Source organism: Pomacea canaliculata, linkage group LG1, assembly GCF_003073045.1.
Source record: "Pomacea canaliculata isolate SZHN2017 linkage group LG1, ASM307304v1, whole genome shotgun sequence".
Taxonomy (NCBI): domain Eukaryota; kingdom Metazoa; phylum Mollusca; class Gastropoda; order Architaenioglossa; family Ampullariidae; genus Pomacea; species Pomacea canaliculata.
In genome coordinates, this window is record NC_037590.1 from 40,745,572 (window position 1) to 40,764,797 (window position 19,226).

The 19,226-nt window shown below is 37.2% G+C and overlaps 1 protein-coding gene across 2 annotated transcripts; it reads left to right on the top strand.

Annotated features, from left to right (window-relative positions):
- The first annotated feature begins 966 nt into the window (after positions 1-966).
- LOC112565621 (cell division cycle protein 27 homolog) lies at positions 967-18,359 on the top strand. Of its 2 annotated transcripts, none has more exons than XM_025241191.1 (21): positions 967-1,264; positions 2,193-2,268; positions 3,320-3,467; positions 3,664-3,789; positions 4,473-4,570; positions 4,777-4,997; positions 5,329-5,432; positions 5,838-5,891; positions 6,232-6,364; positions 6,658-6,749; positions 7,327-7,384; positions 7,830-8,028; positions 9,305-9,477; positions 10,759-10,911; positions 11,922-12,002; positions 12,674-12,801; positions 13,200-13,317; positions 13,636-13,764; positions 15,465-15,539; positions 15,993-16,149; positions 16,288-16,428. In XM_025241191.1, the coding sequence occupies exons 1-21, from the start codon at positions 1,241-1,243 to the stop codon at positions 16,395-16,397; spliced, it is 2,457 nt and encodes an 818-aa protein (XP_025096976.1). In that variant the 5' UTR covers positions 967-1,240; the 3' UTR covers positions 16,398-16,428. The 2 variants fall into 2 exon arrangements, with proteins under 2 accessions (XP_025096976.1, XP_025096967.1); XM_025241182.1 differs by having other exon boundaries at positions 969-1,264; positions 5,326-5,432; positions 16,288-18,359.
- Positions 18,360-19,226: the final 867 nt, after the last annotated feature.

Below are 19,226 nucleotides of genomic sequence, written 5' to 3' on the forward strand. Positions count from 1 at the left end.
GGTCCACAATGCATAGACCTAGGTATATACATTATTCTTCCTGCACTGCTATGAGTGGACAGGGGGATCGAATTTCCAACCACACGTCTAGCTATTAAGCAAAGATAAAGTTTTTTGTAACATAAAAAGCTAATCGAACACTATACGTACAATACTAAACAAAAGCACTAAAATAAAATGAGAATGAAAAATAGTTTATTGTCACCAAGATATGGGGGCAAATGTCTTATTTCACAAGAATTTTTTGTTGATTATAGATCGAGTAATAGCTATAGTAACGATCGATCGAGTGATACGTATTAATTGTTTTTCGTTGTAATGGATGATTATACGTTATAGGCCTCTGGAAGCGATCAAAGGTTTTGTTATAGATATGAATCGATGATTCGACCATTGAGATGTCATGTGGCGTTCAGTTCATTTTGGAAATCAGACAAAACGATGCAAGTATTTAATTACAATCATGAAAGTACTTTCACACGCACGTACAGCGCGTCTGCGGGCTTGTCATTTAAAAAAAAAACAACAACAAATATATATATAATTCACTCGTGAAACTTCAGCCGCATTAACACACACATATATACTTAGTCATGACTGAACTTGCATCATAGAACGCGCGAAAGACAGGTTTACAAGTTCATGCAGGCTGAAAATAAGTCATGAGTCAAAACTAATTCACTCTCTCGATCGTCCTCGTCGAGTAGCTGCTATTCAAAGGATCCTCGAGTCGCTACAAGAATTGTCAAACAATTTAAAGCACGGCTACTGTTTATTATAAAAAAAATTATTTACTAGGGACATATGACACAAAGCTACATTAACCTGTACATCATCTTTACCCGAATGATACACTGCGATCTTCAAAATAAAATAAAAACCCAAATAAATTGTAAGTCCTGTTACGAAATCGAGTCAATCTTCGCCAGACATGAACTGAAAGTAAAGACGACCTGATTGGAAAAGAGCAAATCAAGAAGAAAGACTTTGAGAACAAGTATAACGCATATTCTATAATATACTAATCGAAATCTTGAACGATAAAATGGCATTAAATTACGAAATAGCCATTTATGTACGAAGATGATCGCAGACGCCTGCGTGGAGATCTCTGCACGTTAACTGGTTCCTAGCCATGTGACAAATCGAAATTTGAAAACGAGGTTAACAGACATGGCAGCCGTGGAGTCTCGTATTCGCTGATGTGTTTGGTTATATCAATGATTTATTTCTCGCCAAGATGCTAGTTCAAGAACCAGTTCAGGTAAACTGTTTTGTGTCACACTCACATAGGTAGAATCTCTAACTTATGTATTTTATCCACACGGTGGGTACGTAGACTTATACGGAAAAACAAATTCTCAGTTTCAAAACGATTGCATTTCGTATCACGATGAAAACTTCACCCTTCACAACTTCGTTTATTCGGTGTTGAGAAGAAAAGGTTTTTAAAAACTGTATTTTATGGTGTAATACATCTAAATGCGACCGCTCTTATGCAAGCAATATATTTTCATCTAATTATCTAATGACTGCTGACATCAATATTTGAAGTCAACAAGTGACCAACAGAAACAAAGCGGTTGTTATGTTATAATATGGAATAAGAGGCTGTGAATGTGAATTCATTTATTGAATAAGTTAATAGCCATTTTGCTATCTTTTCTTTGTAGTTCATTAAAGTATTCTCAATATCTATTATGTGTATTAATTTGTTGAAATATTTGCCTCTGAGAGTGAATATACTAACACACAACTTGTAGGTTTCAAACTCAAGAAATGGCACAATCAGTGGGGAACTGGTGTAGCATAAGTTATGGTGCTGCATAATCAGTGGCATACAGGCTGGGTATAACAGCTGTGCAGACCAGTAAATTAACTTCTGCCTTGTTAACTCTACCAATATAAGTATTTTATTAACATATTACTATACCATCAGTTGTTAACTATGGTTTGTCAGATTTTTTCCCCGACTAATTTGGAAAAAAATGAAAACAGATTGAAAAATGTCTAACATTTGCGCCTTAATGTAGCAGCACTTCAGATGGTAATATTGCAGGTATTATATGTTGCTGAATTGGCTAGAGCTAGTCCTGAAATGCTGCTAACTGGTGCAGTTATCTTTATTTCCTGTTGTTTTATAATTTGTAGCTTGTTTTATTTCAGTTTTAAAATTTGCCTTTATATTTTAGGCTGCCATATGGGATGCTCTACATCATTACGCATATGGCGATGCAATATTTCTTGCTGAAAGATTGTATGCTGAAGGTGTGTATAGTTTTTCTTGTTGATATGGTAGCATCTGTCATTTTGCATTGAAGTCAGTTAAAACTCTGTCTCACAGATATAAACAAATGCACATAGGTAAAGAACCAGAGAAATTCGTGACTTTAGATCATGTTTCTGATCTCAGTGAAGCTTAAATCAATGTGTTGTTCTGAAAACAGCTTAACGCTAGTTGCATTGCTTGGTTTTAAAATCTTTGAAAGTAAGAAAATTTCAGTATTACAAAAAGAAGAACTTCTTGTAAACTTTTGAGGGATCCATACTTGTATTGTGGCCTCTAGACAGCAAGATCATTGGCTGTTCACAAAGACTGTTAAGTGACCTACCTATACACCAGGGCTTTCGGTTGAAAGTTGTCAGCATTATCACTGACCCCTCTCATTTGCTATATCACCATTGTCAGATGCTATCATGATGCTACAGATGGGAATAAAGTTGTTTGCCGAGAAGAGGTTTTTTTTTTTTTGCCGAAAGAGTCCACCTTACCTAATGTGATGTCATCTCAAAAATAAGACTGACAGGTGACCAAATGTTATACCTCTAATGGAGATGAGACTAGTTGTGCTCTGACAAACATTTTGACAATTGTCCTGGATGGAAGACTGACTAATGACCCCTAAAGTTATACCCATAACTGTGACAAATGTTTTGGATTGGTAATCAAGAATGTGGAACTGTGTGTGTGTGTGAGGTGTGACAGTATTTTGTTGCAGTTACACTATTATCATTCATGGGAACTCCCAGTGAAGGATATTGTTTATCTCTGTTGTGGACAGACAAACGCAAAAAAGACTTGTTTATATGTTAATCATATGAATCATGTATTGTGTGGTGGTATTAGAAAATACTGATTTTAGGAAATAGTGCTCTACTCTTCTTTATATTGACACACCATGCCAGGGATGTGGTATTGGCTTTTCAGGTTTGTCTTAAGGAGACTTTTGTTATGTGCAGGATCTTGTTTGTAACTAAAAATCTATACTGTTATGAAATGCTAAAACATTTTACTCTTCATCTTTAAAATGTGTTACAGTGGCCAGTAATGAAGCCCTCCATCTCCTGGCAACTTGCTATTACAGAGGGGGTCATCCAACACAAGCCTACATGCTGCTACAAAAACGAAGCTGTCCCACACCACAGTGCAAATTTCTTATGGCCAAATGCTGCTTAGAGACCAAGAAGTAGGAGAGGTTTTGTTTGCTTGAAATGATGACAGTCAGATTTAACTAAATGCAAGTGTATATGTGTGCATGCATGCGTGTGTGTGCAGCAATGCATTTAACTTTGGTAACTTTGACTGAGAATTGTTTCTGGTTAAAAAAGGTAACTGTTAAAACATGCTATGCTTTGATGTTATAAATTTCATTCATGTGGCAGGTATGCAGAAGCAGAGCGAATGCTTGCAGGCAATGTTTTGACCAAAACAAAGACGTTTGAAGAGATTGAGGCCGAATTTGGTGCCATGTCTTGCCATGTCTTCTCAGTCCTTGGCCAGCTATATAGGTAAGATAAATGTGATTCATATCTTTCCATATCTTCTTATTCTTGGGTAATCTCTATAGGTAGTAGAAATGTGACTTATGTTTCCTGTCAGGGCAGCAGTGTTTGTGAGGCTGTTATTTAAATACTGCAGCTGTTCGTGGGCTGCATTTATCTTACAAAAAGCTGGCAAAATCTTCAAGTTAGTGCCTTCCACCCTGAGAAAAAGAAGATAAATAATTGATTCTAAAAAATTATGTTCATGATGTATTTTGAAGCTTTAACTTTAGAAATTAAATTAAATGTTGAAATTATAACAGACAGAAGTGTTGGATTTTTCTTATCAACATGCTTTTGTGCTAATGCAAAGAGAAAGCTTATATATACATATTGAACTTTCACAAATTCCTCTAAAATAAAGCAAATTGGTGTGTATTTACTATTTTTAATAAACAATTATAGAATAGTGTAGAACTGGTTATGTTGTATATATATATGTGTGTGTGTAATAAATTAGATAGTATTATAGAACAGTATAGAAGTGGTAATATGGATGTGTGTATATATATATACCATAAATTAGACAGTATCATTGCATTAGGCACTGGAAATACACTTGTCTTTCTGCGTATGTAAATATTTAATAATTGCATGTGTATGCACATATGTATGCGTTCATGTGTCCTTTGACATTGACATTGTTACAGTAAGACAGATAGAGTCCAGAAAGCTTCTGAGTGTTATAAGAAGAGTCTTAAGCTCAACCCACTTTTATGGAAGTCGTATGAAGCTTTGTGTCAGCTTGGTAAGTGATTACCAGTTTTGAGACTGATTGTGTATGTTTACTGCATACTTTGTTGTTAATTGTTTTCCAGTTATTGCTGCCTTAAAAAAAAAATCACTTTTAATAAACTATACTTTTTGTGGTTAAGAGCAGATATTCAGTTCTTCATAAAATTCTAGTGCTTAAGCTGTTTGTTTTTTGTTAGAACTGTATCTGTTTTGTGGCAGGCATGAAGGTGGACCCTAACCAAGTATTTAATATACCATCTTTGAATGTCCCAACGGGGCTTGCTGCGCCTACACTCCCAACCCATCCTTCACCCCAGAGCCAGCCACAGGCTCTAGGTCAGCCCCAGGTTGTGACACCATCCCCAGGAGAAAATGCTGCTTTCATTTCTGTTCCTGCTCCACTCACCATCACAACTGCCTTAGACACCAGTCCAAAATCTGTGAGAAACAAAATAAATATCTAAAAGAGTTCAGTAGCATAAGTAGGAGGTAGAGTCACAAAATGTTGAACTTGTGTCCTTGTGTTTGCTGCAGTTAAAATCTTTGGATGACTTGTCTGTCAGTCATTTGGAAAGAAGTTCTCTATGAAAACAACATGTACAAATTTTGGTTTTAGGAACCTCCCCCTTTCCTCCCTCCCTCCCTCCTGGAAAAAATCCTTTGTGATCAGATCAGAAGCTTCTCTAAATTAGTGCAAATCTAATTTGTGACATAAAACCATTTCTGCTCTAAGTATTCAAGTAAGTAAAAAAGTTTTTGTGTTATCAGCAGACCACACCACTTGGCATCTGCTCTGATCATACACCAGAGAATCACATGCAGTCTGGGCAGGCAGATGACCTGATGCGAGCTCCTTTGCGCAGCCGGCGTACAAAGTTAGTTTGCGATCATTTCTTTTTGTGATTGTGAAGCTGCAAGCTATGTTTATGCTTTATATATTATTAATAGTTCTGGGTGTTGACACATTTATTAAAAATTTTATGGTAGCTTCAGATAACATTATTTTATGCAATGATTTATAAAAGAGCTTGTTTTAGAGGTATCTTAAAAAAATAGCATGAATTTACTAGAGTGGTTAAATGTCTTAGGGCAACAGTCTGCGAAGCAACAAGAGGAAAGTATTGCATAGCTTTATGAATATTAGCATTTTGAAATTTTCATGTGATGCTGCATGAAAAATACTTAACAACTGTAATCATAGTTCACTTAAAGCATTTATACAAGGTTAAAAAAAATTTTAAGTGCTTGACAATCTCTTTTGAATGAATTTGACTTTTCAGACCAGAGAGTGTTATGGAAAGACCTGTACGAGTCTTTGTCTGGTCATCTCCAAGGTACGTTGAACTTCATGATAACTGCTTTCCAAATAATTTAGGCATTCATGGAATAAAAGAGGACTGAAGGTCATGGACATTGGAACCCGTAGTCAATGGGTCATGAGAACAGGTAGATCCAGTTAACTGGACATTAGAAAAAAAAACCAGATACATTTAACTGGGCATGAGAACAGGTAAATACAGTTAATTGGCAGAAGGGTGACATGGTACTGTTGAGAGCATCTGGGATATTAGGAGTTAGTAAGAATAGGTGAAGAATGTGGAAGTCTTTTGGAAAGGCTATGTGTTTACATATAATGTTTATAAGCATATATATGTTTCTTGTGGTTTTTCCCAGTTTTGGTGTACTGAATGTAGAAAATCCTGGTACTGTTGAGACCAGTTCTCCACCCTTGCCTTTCATCAGTCCAAACCCTACCCCTATACTACCTGAAGATCTTGTCCTTGACACCAAAGCTCCCGGTAAAAAGGTAAGCACATTGTTTTGTTAAACCAGTAAAAAAACTTGATTAAAAACACTAGACTGATCTTTAAAAACATATGTGCTTAAATATGTGTAGTTTTACATATTCTCGTACAGATTCAGAAACACGTGTATCCTTTTGCTATGTATTCCTTTTTATTTATACATTGTCTTCTCATAAGAGAGATAATACACCTCTGGCATGTTTGAAAAGATTTTAAAAAAAAAAAATCTGACACTAATTCTGACCACATGCAAGTAATTTGCTGACAGATTTATTTTGCTTACATTTGCATACAGGCTGTGACACGCAGAAAACAGGCTACAAAACCCCCAGTATTCAGCCTGTCAGGAAATTCCAATACACGAGATGTTAGTAATCAACAAGCAGGGTATGTACCTTTTGCGCTCAACAAAAATAAAAGAGGCCAATGAATAAAAACACAAATGTAGAAAATAAGAGTTATATTTATTGTAAACAATATGTGCTGTAATAAGCCATTTCCAGCAAACATTTCCATAAACAAATATGCCTAAAATAAATAAATGCCTAAAATTTTGAAGAAGCAAATTACACAAGTGGGGTATTAAATTTAAGCTTTTTGAAGTCTTTTGCTGGTTAGGTTTGTTCTGTCTAGTGGTTAGTCTTGCTGTCTGTTGCCATGCTGCCCACATGTCCCTTGCTGTCTCCAGTAGTGATATCCACTTGGGGCTGTGACATAGCAAGGGGAAGTCATATGATTTTAAGCCTCAAAAAAGCACAGTGTTTTAGAAATACTTATTCAACATCAATTTTTTTTTTTTTACTGCATTAGCTTTGGGGAATGCATATGACAGGACAAACAGAGAATAACAGTATTTCTTAGTAATGCATAATTAGTGAGTGTTTAGAAAGTATCTGAATGGCTTGAAGTATGAACGACGGATTTCCTTTCTAGCATATATTTCACCAGTGATACATATTTTCAGAAATCCACCAAGTGTAAGGCGAAGTTCACGTCTGTTTGGAAACTCTAGTTCTGTAAAGGTAAGTTACAGGATTGTGATGCTGTGTCAACTCATTTAGTAAGTTTACTTACTTTTGGGTAATCTTTCTGTTGAAATGGTTATCTTAAGATGCTTTTATTTTTTTTCGCAAAGACAGTTTAGAAAATGGCTTGAACATGGTACACATTTTCCCCATAATCTTAATTTTTTACTGAAGGTAGTATGTATTTTAAAATACTTAAAAGTTTCATTAATAATAAAATGGGAAAACTTTTTTTTTTGGTCAATTTTAAACTGATTACCATGCATGGGCTGAGATTTTTGGCGAAAGATATGTTTAGTGAGCAATTTTAGGAGGTGAGGTACCTAATGATGTTACAGTAATATTATCCAGTCATAGCATATATTAATTAGGCCAGAGTTAAGGCATTGAAGCTGGTACTCTGTTAAGATTCAGTAAATTGGATCAAAGTGCTGTCAAACAGGAAAACAACAAGAGCCAAGGGAAGACACGCTTCACAAGTCCCAAGGGTGTAGGGCGAAAGAGCAAGTCACGCACCAGCAAGTCCCAGCAAGAGCTGAATGAGATCAACAAAAGTGAGGCTGGAGCTGGCACCAAGATGGCACCTAACATAGAACAGCCCACTGCTGCCCACATCTTTCTCATGCAGCAACAGTCTCTAGGTGAGAGTGCTTTGGAGCTCTTGGTTTACAATTTTTCTTTTGCCTAGAAATATATTACCAAGAGGGTTCCAAATCATGCAATAAAAATTTGTGAAGGAAGTCTGCAAACAAGCAGTTAGGCATCAGGAGAGTGAAAACATGAAAAGTTAGGTTGGAGGTTTAATTGTTTAAGATGTAATACACCAAATACTTGAAAGTTGAAATTTCATCACTACTTATCATGTTCTACATTTATTAAATTTGATTCTTATAATGAACTCAATCTTTGTAGTAGTTTTTCTGAGCAATCTATATGCAGATGCCTTTAGTGTGGTTGACACACTATTACATGCTTTTCAGAAAACTGAGAGTTTTGTAAGTCACTTGAACATTTACATGAAAGAGGGTGATAGACAAATTAAAAAAATTCAGATGAAGCCAGACAAAAATAGGTGAGGATGCATATGAGAGTCTCACTATTATCTAAAGAGAACAGTTATTAACTCAGTCCCTGTGTTTCATTTATCTGCGTGAAACCTAAACACTCTACAATGATAACAGTGTATATGCTCCAATAGCTCAAACAACAATGTAAAGGGGAAAAACTATCAGATAATTCTTGAATACTCTCCCTTGAGAATTGGCATAACAAGGCTAGCTTTAGGTTTGAATAGATCTTTAGGGTCTCTTATATGGTGTTCTCTGAATCATCTGATAGCAGTTCCATACTTATATGTAAGATGTTCCTTCTGTTTGAGCCACTATGATCATCACGTCTGTGCATGATATCTTAAAGTGTTTTATGCAGCAACCATCAAAGGTTTCGTCATTGTAGGGAAAGTTTGCAGAGTTGTTAATCAAGTCTTTTATTATTTCTAGGAAACAATACTGCCTTATTCTCAGAGACCAAACAGATCATGAAAAAAACAATAGTAGTGGGAGAAAAAGCCAGGAAAGGAAAAACAGATGGGCAGATATGCACAAGCTTATGATTTTGATGGTTGTAAGATATCAGGGAACTTTTGTTTAAGAGACATATATGTGGTGCATATATTCTGCAATCAGAAGTAACAAGTTATGTCCTGTGTCATCACAAGGGATAAAGAAACATCTACATTTATTAATGTTGGCTAAGAGTCTGCCTAAAAGGTATTTTTAAAGAGTATCATAAAGTTGTTGCAGTGTGAGTGGTTTCAGTGTGTATTTTATTTGTACCTTTTATAAATCTTCATGTGTGTCTTAATTCTTCCAATCACATACATAGATGCAGAGCTTACAGAGGCATTTGTATGCACAGGTGGGCTCTTGAAATTGCTGTTGGTTATTGGGAAGGCCTATGGGGCTCTGGCTCAGTATGACTGCCGGCGAGCTGTGCAGCTGTTTGGGGAATTACCTGAACACCAGTACAACACTGCCTGGGTTCTTACTCAGATAGGGCGTGCTTATTTTGAACAGGGTGATTTTCAAAAGGTGAGAAGCAGCAGCCAAGAAAAATAGTCTGTTTTGTAGATTTTTTTCATGTGTCATTTATCATTTAAATTTTATTATTAGTATTTTATTTTCTAATAAAGTATTTCTGAAGCCAGGAATCTTGATAGTAAGGTCATCAGGCCTTGAAGCTCTGAATTTTCTGTCTTTTTTTCCCTTAATTACATTTGTCTTCATTGGGGGTGGGGTGGGAGGTCATATTCAGAAGCACATAAACAAGAGCGAGAAGAACTGAGACAAATACAAACTGGCATTAAACATTAATAGCTGCCTTGACCCACCCAGAGAGCTATGGCATGCTATACTGTCATTGGTGGTAACAGTGGTGGTAAACTACCCAATTTCTAGATTCATATAAACAGGCAAAGAATACAAACTTGATAGCATCCCCTGAAAAGCAATAAAAACCAAAACAATCTTTGACCATTAGTGAAAATGACTGCTAGCCTAGAATAACCATATAATGTAAAATATCTTTGAAATAAAATATAGGATATGTGGTTCATGCATCCATAACCAGGCCTCGTTTGCAGGAAATCTTGATTGGACTATCATCACGACAGCGCGTGAAAATTCTGATGCAAAGGTTCCTATTGCAGTGCTTTATCATACAATAACCGACTATCAGGGACCTCTGCATCTGAATTTTCACACGCTATTGTGATGATAGTCCAACTGGGGCTTTCTGCATACAAGGCTAGAACTATAACAAAACATAAGGTAGGCAGGATAACAGCGAAATAAAAATGTAAACCCTTTATAAAGGAAAAAATGATACACAAACTGTAAAGATGGTGACATACCATACAAATGCCAGATTTATAAAGACAAAAATAATATTAAAAGGAAAAAATAAATAAAGAGCAAGAGATAGCAATAAGAAAAGAGGGCTATCAACAAAACTACACCTGCAGCCTCACAAAAGCAGTGAACTTCCTCCTACACCTTCCAGCCCCCTCCCCCTCATTGCCCCCTTTCATCCTCCACTCCCCATATTGCCCTCCACATTCCTACCCCTTCCTCAGTCCCATAGAGTGAAATCTTTAGGCCCAAGCAATTTTCCCATCCAAAAACAACAGTTTAAGTACATTAGTTTTAGAAACTTCTCTTTCATGGTAGACATGCACAACGACACTGCTAGTTCTATTTCATGATCCTAGGAGCTGATGTCTTCTACAAAAGCCTGCTTGTGCAAGGCTTTATCAAGTTTTGTGCTTTAACACATCATCTCTACGTTTTGTCCAAATTGTGTGCCTTGTGCAGGCAGCAAGCATGTTTTCTGAAGTCAGGAGGCTTGAGCCCTACCAGCTGTTGGGAATGGACGTGTACAGTACAGCTCTCTGGCATTTGCAGCGTGAGGTAGAGCTGTCGGCCTTGGCTCATGATCTGGCATCACTTGACAAAACATGTCCACAGGTTGGTGGAAGGTGGTAGTCCTAGCTAGGAAATTCTGTTCCCCTGTTGGTAATCTGAAGGTTTTGTTTATATTATTTTAAAAAAAGTTCTTTTGTATACTCTGCAAACTGTAAGTATTGCATGGGAAGTAGTTGCTGTGAATGAAAACTGAATAATTTCTGCATAAGTGCATAAATATTTAGTCATAGGATTTTTGACCTTTTTTCAAGTAAAATTCCTTTATGGTGAAGCAAGCAAAGTCATTAGAATTACTTTATATGATTTCACTTATTCTGGATAATTTTCATTCATTTAGGTTGATTTACTTTCAGTAGAGTGATCTGACAACTAGACCCCCCCCCCTTTTTTTTTAAAAATTAGATGCCAAATTTTTATAGTACTTGAGAAACATATTTTTGGATAGGCTGATGTGTGGATTTTCTAAAATGTATAAAACATGCTCTTGCCTCAAGATATAAAAAGTTAACATATTTTGGGACATTTTTTCTTTATTTTGAAAAGGGGAGGTGATCGTCTAGGGTAAATTTTCTTTTGAGTGTCGAGCTGGCTAGATAGCTTTTATTGTGTTCGGAAACAGTAACATACCTTAAAAATAATATTGAATTTATATGCATCAGTATATTTATAAGGTACGTCTAACCATAACCCTGTCTGTCAAAATATTTATTTTGAGAGTTTAAGTGAAGTCACTTGGCTCTTAAGCTAGGTTAGAATTTTCATATGTTGATGAACATTTTTTGGGTGTAATACAGAAGCAGTAGACCAATTATTTGTTTAATAAAACAAGCAGTTGTGGCATTTTATTGTAGATTGTATAGACACAATTACAGAGAGCTTTTGTTGGATGTACACATCTATGGAGGGACTGCAACTGTCAAAACTTTTTGCAGTTTACTGTTGCAGGTCATACAGATAGTTTTAGGTAGTGTAATGAGAGTTTATTTTTGTGTTTTTCAGGGTGAGTAATAAGTTTGTATTGTTTGTAATAAGATTACTGCACCATGTTTCAGACTTGGTGTGCTACAGGAAATTGTTTTTCTTCCCAAAAGGAGCATGATGTTGCCATAAAATTCTTCAGACGGGCCATTCAGGTTAGTCATCCTCTTTCTTAAAGGCTGAACTTTCACTTTCTAGTAGAGAAGAATGGGTTTGATTTAGGCAAGGGAGGTAAGAAAGCTTTGACGCAGGTTGGGGAGCTAAGGAGTACATTTGTCAGACATGGCTACTTCCATCTGGCTAGACAAGTATGCATAATGGAGGTCTTAAGTTTGATGACTACTCTAGTGGTCAGGCATCACAACTTTCCTCTTCTTAGGAGGGATAGAGAGCATAACTGTTGGGGAGAACAGCTTGAAGCCTTTGATTAGACATACGGTCAGGGTTAGGGCTACCTGGATGTGTTTACTTAAAAAAAAAATTCATGAAAGGTTGACAACTTAAAATTACTTGTGTGTCTACTTAGTACTGTACGCAGCTGACTGAGGTTTTCTTTTATGTTTGTGTATGCGTGCGTGCATCTATAAGGATCATTGTGCTTTATAACATCTACTTTATATAGATATGTAAAATAATAATGTATCCATATGATGGCATGGATAGTCCAGTACTTTTTACGTTGACAGTGAGGCAAGCAGACACTAGTGAAACTGCCTGTTAAGTGCTACTGCAAGTAGGCTTTGTATCATATTTGTAAGTCTTTGTTTCTGTATATGTGTATGTGTGCATATGTATGCGTGCCTACTTTGCATGTTTTGATGTGCAGGTTGACCCAGATTATGCCTATGCATATACACTTCTTGCACATGAGTATGTTCTGATAGAGGAGCTGGACAAGGCACTGGCCAGCTTTAGAAATGCCCTGCGTGTAGACTCCAGGCACTACAATGCATGGTGAGCAATGGAAGGGATATTAAAGCAAGCAGTCATTATTTTGTGGAACTTCTTTCTATTTCAATGACAGTCATCCATAGAAATCACACTACTCATAGATTCTATATTCGTCTTGGATCAGTAGGCTGTGTACATGCTATAAATTATAATGTGTCTTGTAAATTGTATAAATGTATGTTGGCATGATGGAACATCATTTGCTTCAAGCTAAAAAATAAATAATGACAAGGGACCTTTTTTGGATCGTATTCCTGCTGTGGGATAAAGTTGGGTGGGATGGAGAAGCAGATTAACTAACAAAAAGATTTTGAGTTACGTGAATCTGGTTATATAGTGACAAGGTGACCAATTAAACCTTATCAGTGAAGGAAGTAAAATCAAGATGCTACTGTTGTCAGGTATGGCATTGGCATGATTTACTACAAGCAGGAAAAGTTCAACTTGGCTGAAGTCCACTTCCGCAGGGCATTGTCTATCAACCCCCAGAGCTCAGCTCTCATCTGCCATGTTGGTGTAGTGAGTGTTTTGCTTTGAATTATATGAAAATTTGTTGGTTTTATATTTGAGTATTATTTATAAACCGCCTCATAGAAGTCAGTAAATGTGTGGTATTACTTTGGTCTTCTGCCTCTCCAGTTGATAAGGCAAGAGAACTTGTATAGACTTTAGAATTGACTTGATGAGACTATACTAATCAAAGAGTAGATGAGCAATCTTAGAGTTGTTTACTATTGTGCTATGGTAAGCCTTTAAATCATAATACCCACCCTTTTTTGTAAATATTGGAGATATGCTAAATTGTTGTGTATTATTACATTGATTACTTGTGTGCAGGCTCAGCATGCTCAGAAAAAGACTGAAACGGCTCTGGTGACGCTAAGCAAAGCAATAGCCCTGGAGCCTAGAAATCCTCTTTGCAAGTTCCACAAAGCCTCTATTCTTCTGGCCTGTGACAGGCATAAAGTATGTTACTTTTTAGGTGGCTGTCTTTACCTCTTGCCACTGTTTTAGTGTTTTTCTAGTTAGCATATCTGTTATTATCTATCAGAACTGTTTCTTATCGTTCTGTTCTTTGTATGCTGTCCGTGTCTCTTTTTTGTCTCAAGCACTAAGAGCATGCTCTTTCATAAGTGTGATCATGTGCAATATAAATCACATGTCTGTTAATAATATTATTAAAACAGTTGATGAATGGCTTTGCATTGGGCTTCACACAGAGGTATGCTGAGGTATGCTAGGTCTTTCAAATTTCCCAGTTGCGAGATCTTTCAGGTTGACTTTGCTGTGGATTATGATGAGGTTCAACACCTCACAAATAGATAGGCCTATGATGGCTGGTCCTTCTACATCAGGGATGCCCAACCTACGGCCCGCAGGCCATATCCGGCCCGCGAAACTTCTGCCCACAGTGCAGGAAATCGGCATGTTAGTAATTAAAAAAAAAAAAGCGAAAAAAACGAAAAAAGGGAAGAAGAAGTATTTATCCCCACATAGGGGCGTTTCCCAATCTTTTTTTTCGATGGACGAACATTTCGATTCAGTGCTCCGACTTGGTGTCTCTACGATGAGGCCGGACATTTAGAAGTTGGTTTCGGGAAAACAACTTCAAATATCCCACTAATTACTACATAATTAATGGTAAGTACAACTTGTTTCTAATAAAAAAAATGGTATCTGCTCTATTTTTTTCTCTTTTTTGTATTTTTGCGGTGAAGTGGCCCGTGACACGGCTGTCCGAAATGGATATGGCCCGCAGGCCGAAAAAGGTTGGGCATCACTGTTCTACATCAACAACATAGAATTTGGTGTTTAGGAGGGGTGATTTGTTTTTTACACTGAGCCAGCACCTAAGCCTATATCACAGCAAGGCAGACAGCCCAGTAAAAGGATGCCACATGCAGAGAAATATCAGTGTGCCTTAGATGAGAGCTGAACCCAGGACAGCCAACCCTTACTGTAAGGCGCTAACTGTTGCACCACAAGACCGGCCATTTTATTTTAGGGAAGTTGCCTTTGTTGTATACCTGAAGTTTGATAGTGACTGTTCATGGAATCTCTTGTCCGTTTTAGGCAGTCAGATAAGTGTTCTTTGTGGTGTGTATCTATATAGTTGATAGTGCTTTCTGTAGGTGCGTAAGGAAATTGTGTTGCCTGAAGCTCTATCAGTCTTTCAGTATAATCTGAAAATTCACCTCTTCTGTAAACATTATTCCTAACAACCTTTCCCATAATGCTAGTTCTTTTTCACACCCTTCCTTTTGCAATATCATGTCGCCACCAGCTCTTGTTCTTGTCATTTGTTTCCTCTTCATGTTTTCTGTATTTGATTTTATTCTTCATTAGTACTGTTTATTCTTTTATAGTTCATATGTTATTTGTTTGTTTTCCTGTCCCTTGTATGCTGTCTATGTTTCGTTCTTAAGTGCTAAGAGTGTATTCCTTAGGAGTGTGAGTATGCGCTTTACAAATTTTGCATTTATTATTATTATTAAATTTTTGCCTGAAATTTCTTTTTGTTTTAGGTATTTGAAAAATACACAGTGCATCTAAATGCTTATGAAAACGTGTGATTAAATAACCTTGACTTTCAGACATGCGCACATGCACATTTTTTGCCCATGATTTTAAAAGATTGAAATAGCCATTTTGAGTACATTTTGCAGGAAGCACTAGAAGAATTGGAAGAACTAAAACAAATCATCCCTACAGAGTCCCTTGTGTACTTCCTCATGGGCAAGGTGAGGGCGACCTCTTGCTATTTGAAGTAAACAATTCTTAGAGAAGAATCGTGTATCCATCTGCACAAGGGTTCTGTTCACTACTTCCTGATTTAGTTCTTATAATCTGAGATGTGATGCCTGATGATTTGTTGCTTCCTGAGCAAGGAATAATATATATGAACAAACCCAAGGAAAAGTTGATGTGATTGTTGATTTTATTTAAGGACTTATTTTTTGCATGCTTTATGTATTTGTGCGATCTTGGAATACACTGTACTGATTAGTGAGTAAAAATAATACCCTTTTCCTCATACCTCTAACACACCTAGCACACTTACTATCCCACCCTTTCAATAAAAATTTACTGATTCATTTAAGATCACTCTTGTTTTCTTTTTGTCAAATACACAATATGTGCAGTTTACACAAGTCTTCTACTCTTTTATATGGTTTCTTTCAAATGGCTTGTAGGTGCACAAAAAGCTTGGCAACACACATCTGGCATTAATGAACTTTTCCTGGGCCATGGATCTTGACCCTAAAGGGGTTAACAATCAGATCAAAGAAGCCATAGACAAACGATATGCCACTGAAGAGGATGATGCTCTTTCCAGGCTTACAGAGACAAGTGAGTATGTCTTCACCATTCACACATCGAATCTCTTGACTCGTGCATGCACATGCAAGCACACATCACCATGGGCATTAACATACTTTCTTTTGCTAGTAAATGTCAAAAGTACTTGCTTTTATGTTGTCTGTCCAGTGCCAGAAGCCAGTGGGGAGATGGGAGAAGAGAGACAATCCTTGCAGGCCCTAGCTCCCGAAGAAGTGGACCCTGACTTGCAAGCCATAGAAAGCGATGAGAGTTTGTGATGGAGCTTGGGTAGCTCAGAGACTTAAGAGTCATAGCAAGTGACAAGAGCTTGTCATGTAACTGAGGTTCTAGGTAAACGTCATCATGGGTGCCCAGTGCACTGTTAACAGGTCAGCATCAGTGTGGAAGTCCTATACCTTGTATGTACCTCTGCAAGGAGCTGGTGCCTGAAGGATTTTAATCAGACTTCTTTAAAGACTTTCAGTTCCACAGATGAAGTGGGCAAGTAAAAATCTTCAGTTATTATTAATATTATTTTCTTTTTTTTTTAAGCCTGACCCAACTTGTTCCAGTCTTTTGTCTTTCAAATTGTACAAAGAGAGGAGAATGTCTGAAAGAAGCAAGTATCTAGGTAAGAGCACGGTGGCTAGTCACCATTGTTTTTGCAATGACAATTTGACTGTTACTTGTTCTTTACCAGGTTGCATCAGCCTTTTTTATTTTTTTTTAAATCAAGGGCAGGTTTCCTGTGAATACCCTGCCTGTGGCACAGTCTCAGGTTGTTTAGCATGAGTTAACATATTGTAGGCATGAAAGTCCGTTTCAGGGGAAATTTGTTGTTGCGAAGAATGAGATTTAAAGAAGGTGCTCTTGGTTCTGAGACAACATACAAGTGGTACATAGAACAAATGTAGGTGAAGGGATGCAAGAATGATGTGCATGGAGCGCAGCCTGTGCTGCTGTTTGTACTGATGCATGGCAGTTTCAGCTCATCTTCTCATCCTCTCTCACTTAAAACCCTTTTACAGCTCCCTCCTCCACCATTTTGGTTGCTGTAGTCTCTCATGCAAGTTCCAACAATGAGGAATTATGGTAGGTTAGCATCAGCTGCTGGAGTAGAGCTGACCACAGGAACAATTCTCTCGGTAGTGCCATAAATGCTTTTCAAACAAACGAGTGTGTGAATTGTGGAAGTTCATTCATGTTTTGAGCTTTGTATTGGTCTGAGGAAGTAAGTGACAACAAGAGCTGTCAGTCTGGCTGAGAAGCATTCATTCTCTCTAATTTTCTGTCACCAATATTTAGAACAGGAACATTGCCATTTCATGCTACACAACGTTGGTAAATCTGTTTTTTTCCCCTTTTCCTCCTTTGCTATAGAGAAAGGCCAGATTATTAAAAACAAAAACCTGCGAAATACGAAACTGTTAATGTATGTGTATTGATTAGGTCTGTAAAAATATTTTATTAAAAAACGTAAAATTTTTTAAATTTTGTTTGCCTTCTTTGTGATGAAATTAGACGAACGCATATTCCAACGCCATGACGTGATGTGCAGGCGCAATATGAAGTACATACAAAAGACGATTTCAGTATTGTTTTTATATATCTTATTGTACCATTTCTCATCAACTTGACTTTTGGACATAATTATTTATGAAATGCTGGGGTGTTTGTAACTGTAAACATGTAAACCTTTGCTGCACATTTAAGTTGCTTATTCAGTGTCATTTGCAGATCTTAGCTATTTGGGAGAGGAATGTGAAGCTGCTTTTGTTCTCTTTTAAAAAGACTAAATAATCAGATGGACGTTTTAAGAATAAGCTCTATAAGTTTACAATATTTTACAATTATTTTTTTACCTTTTTCGGTACAAGGAAGGTGAACTATTAGAAAAGAAAATTTTCTGACAGTTTGAAGATTTGGGTGGTTTGGGTTGCACGGAGCTTATTGTGCGGTCTGAATGGTGAGGGAAGATGAGACATATATCTCGGGGATGTAAATTTACTCATAATCTGAACCAGGGAGTCTAGTGGCAGAAAACTTCGCTAAATCGGATCGCATGTTTGGGTGCCAGGCGGGCATTATAAGTCCCCAACATCAATGTTGCCGTATCTTAGATTTTATAGTTATACAGAGGGATTCTTTGGACTGTTGTACAAGCAAAAGATAGCGCCTGATGTAGATTTGTCATAAAACATTTGGTCGTACAGTGTGTTCAGTTTTGCAGAAAAGAAGAAGAAAAAAAAAAAAAACCACCATCGAAGCGGTGGCGATGCAATGTTGTGAACTACGCTTTCCTGGATTTTGGTTTTTACCTGTCTGCAAGTTGCAGAGGCATTTCATAGGATGTTACACTAAAATTATGTGTATGCGTGTGGAGGGAGGTGGAGGAGGGACAGCAAAAAGAGAAATTAAGTTTCAAGGTAAATGATGACTGTGCTGTATGATACCTCATTGCCAGTATCACCATTACTAATACCAGTATCACAGCATATTTGCATAACGTGCCAATATTTTTTTTCTCATGATGTTACTGTGCTAGACTTTATTCATCCTGTAGGTTAAAAAATAAACCTACCACATTTATCTGGCTTCAGGATGATTAATTGACTCCAACAATTGTTTCTACGTTCTAAGGAAAGTGCAAACAGTAGTGCATAAAGGTTAAGTGCTGATGCAGTAAGAAAAGAGTTGTCGTGCCTTGCCACGTATTTTGTTTCAAGGCAGATTGTTCGTCGATTTCTTTGGGTAATAAATTTCAGAGGGATCATAAAAAGGCTGCTCGCTTCGTCTTCCGACGGCGAAGAACAGGCTATGCTGCACCCTTCTGGAACTTCACTGACTGCCAGTCCGAGCTCGCATTGGGTACGAGATCACCACACGGTGCTACCGCCTCATACCACCCGAATCGGTCTCTTTGGTTCTTGTCTTGCCCTCCTCTCTGTGCCACACATCAGACGGGGAGACAGTCGGCAGACGCTCCTTCTTCAGGCCTTCTGGAATTTCTGTCCCTTCGTTCAAGACCGGCCTCATAACTCACCTTCCTTTATTTATTTCTTTTTTTTTTTTTTTTTTTTTTTTTAAAAAGAAATATCACTCATAGT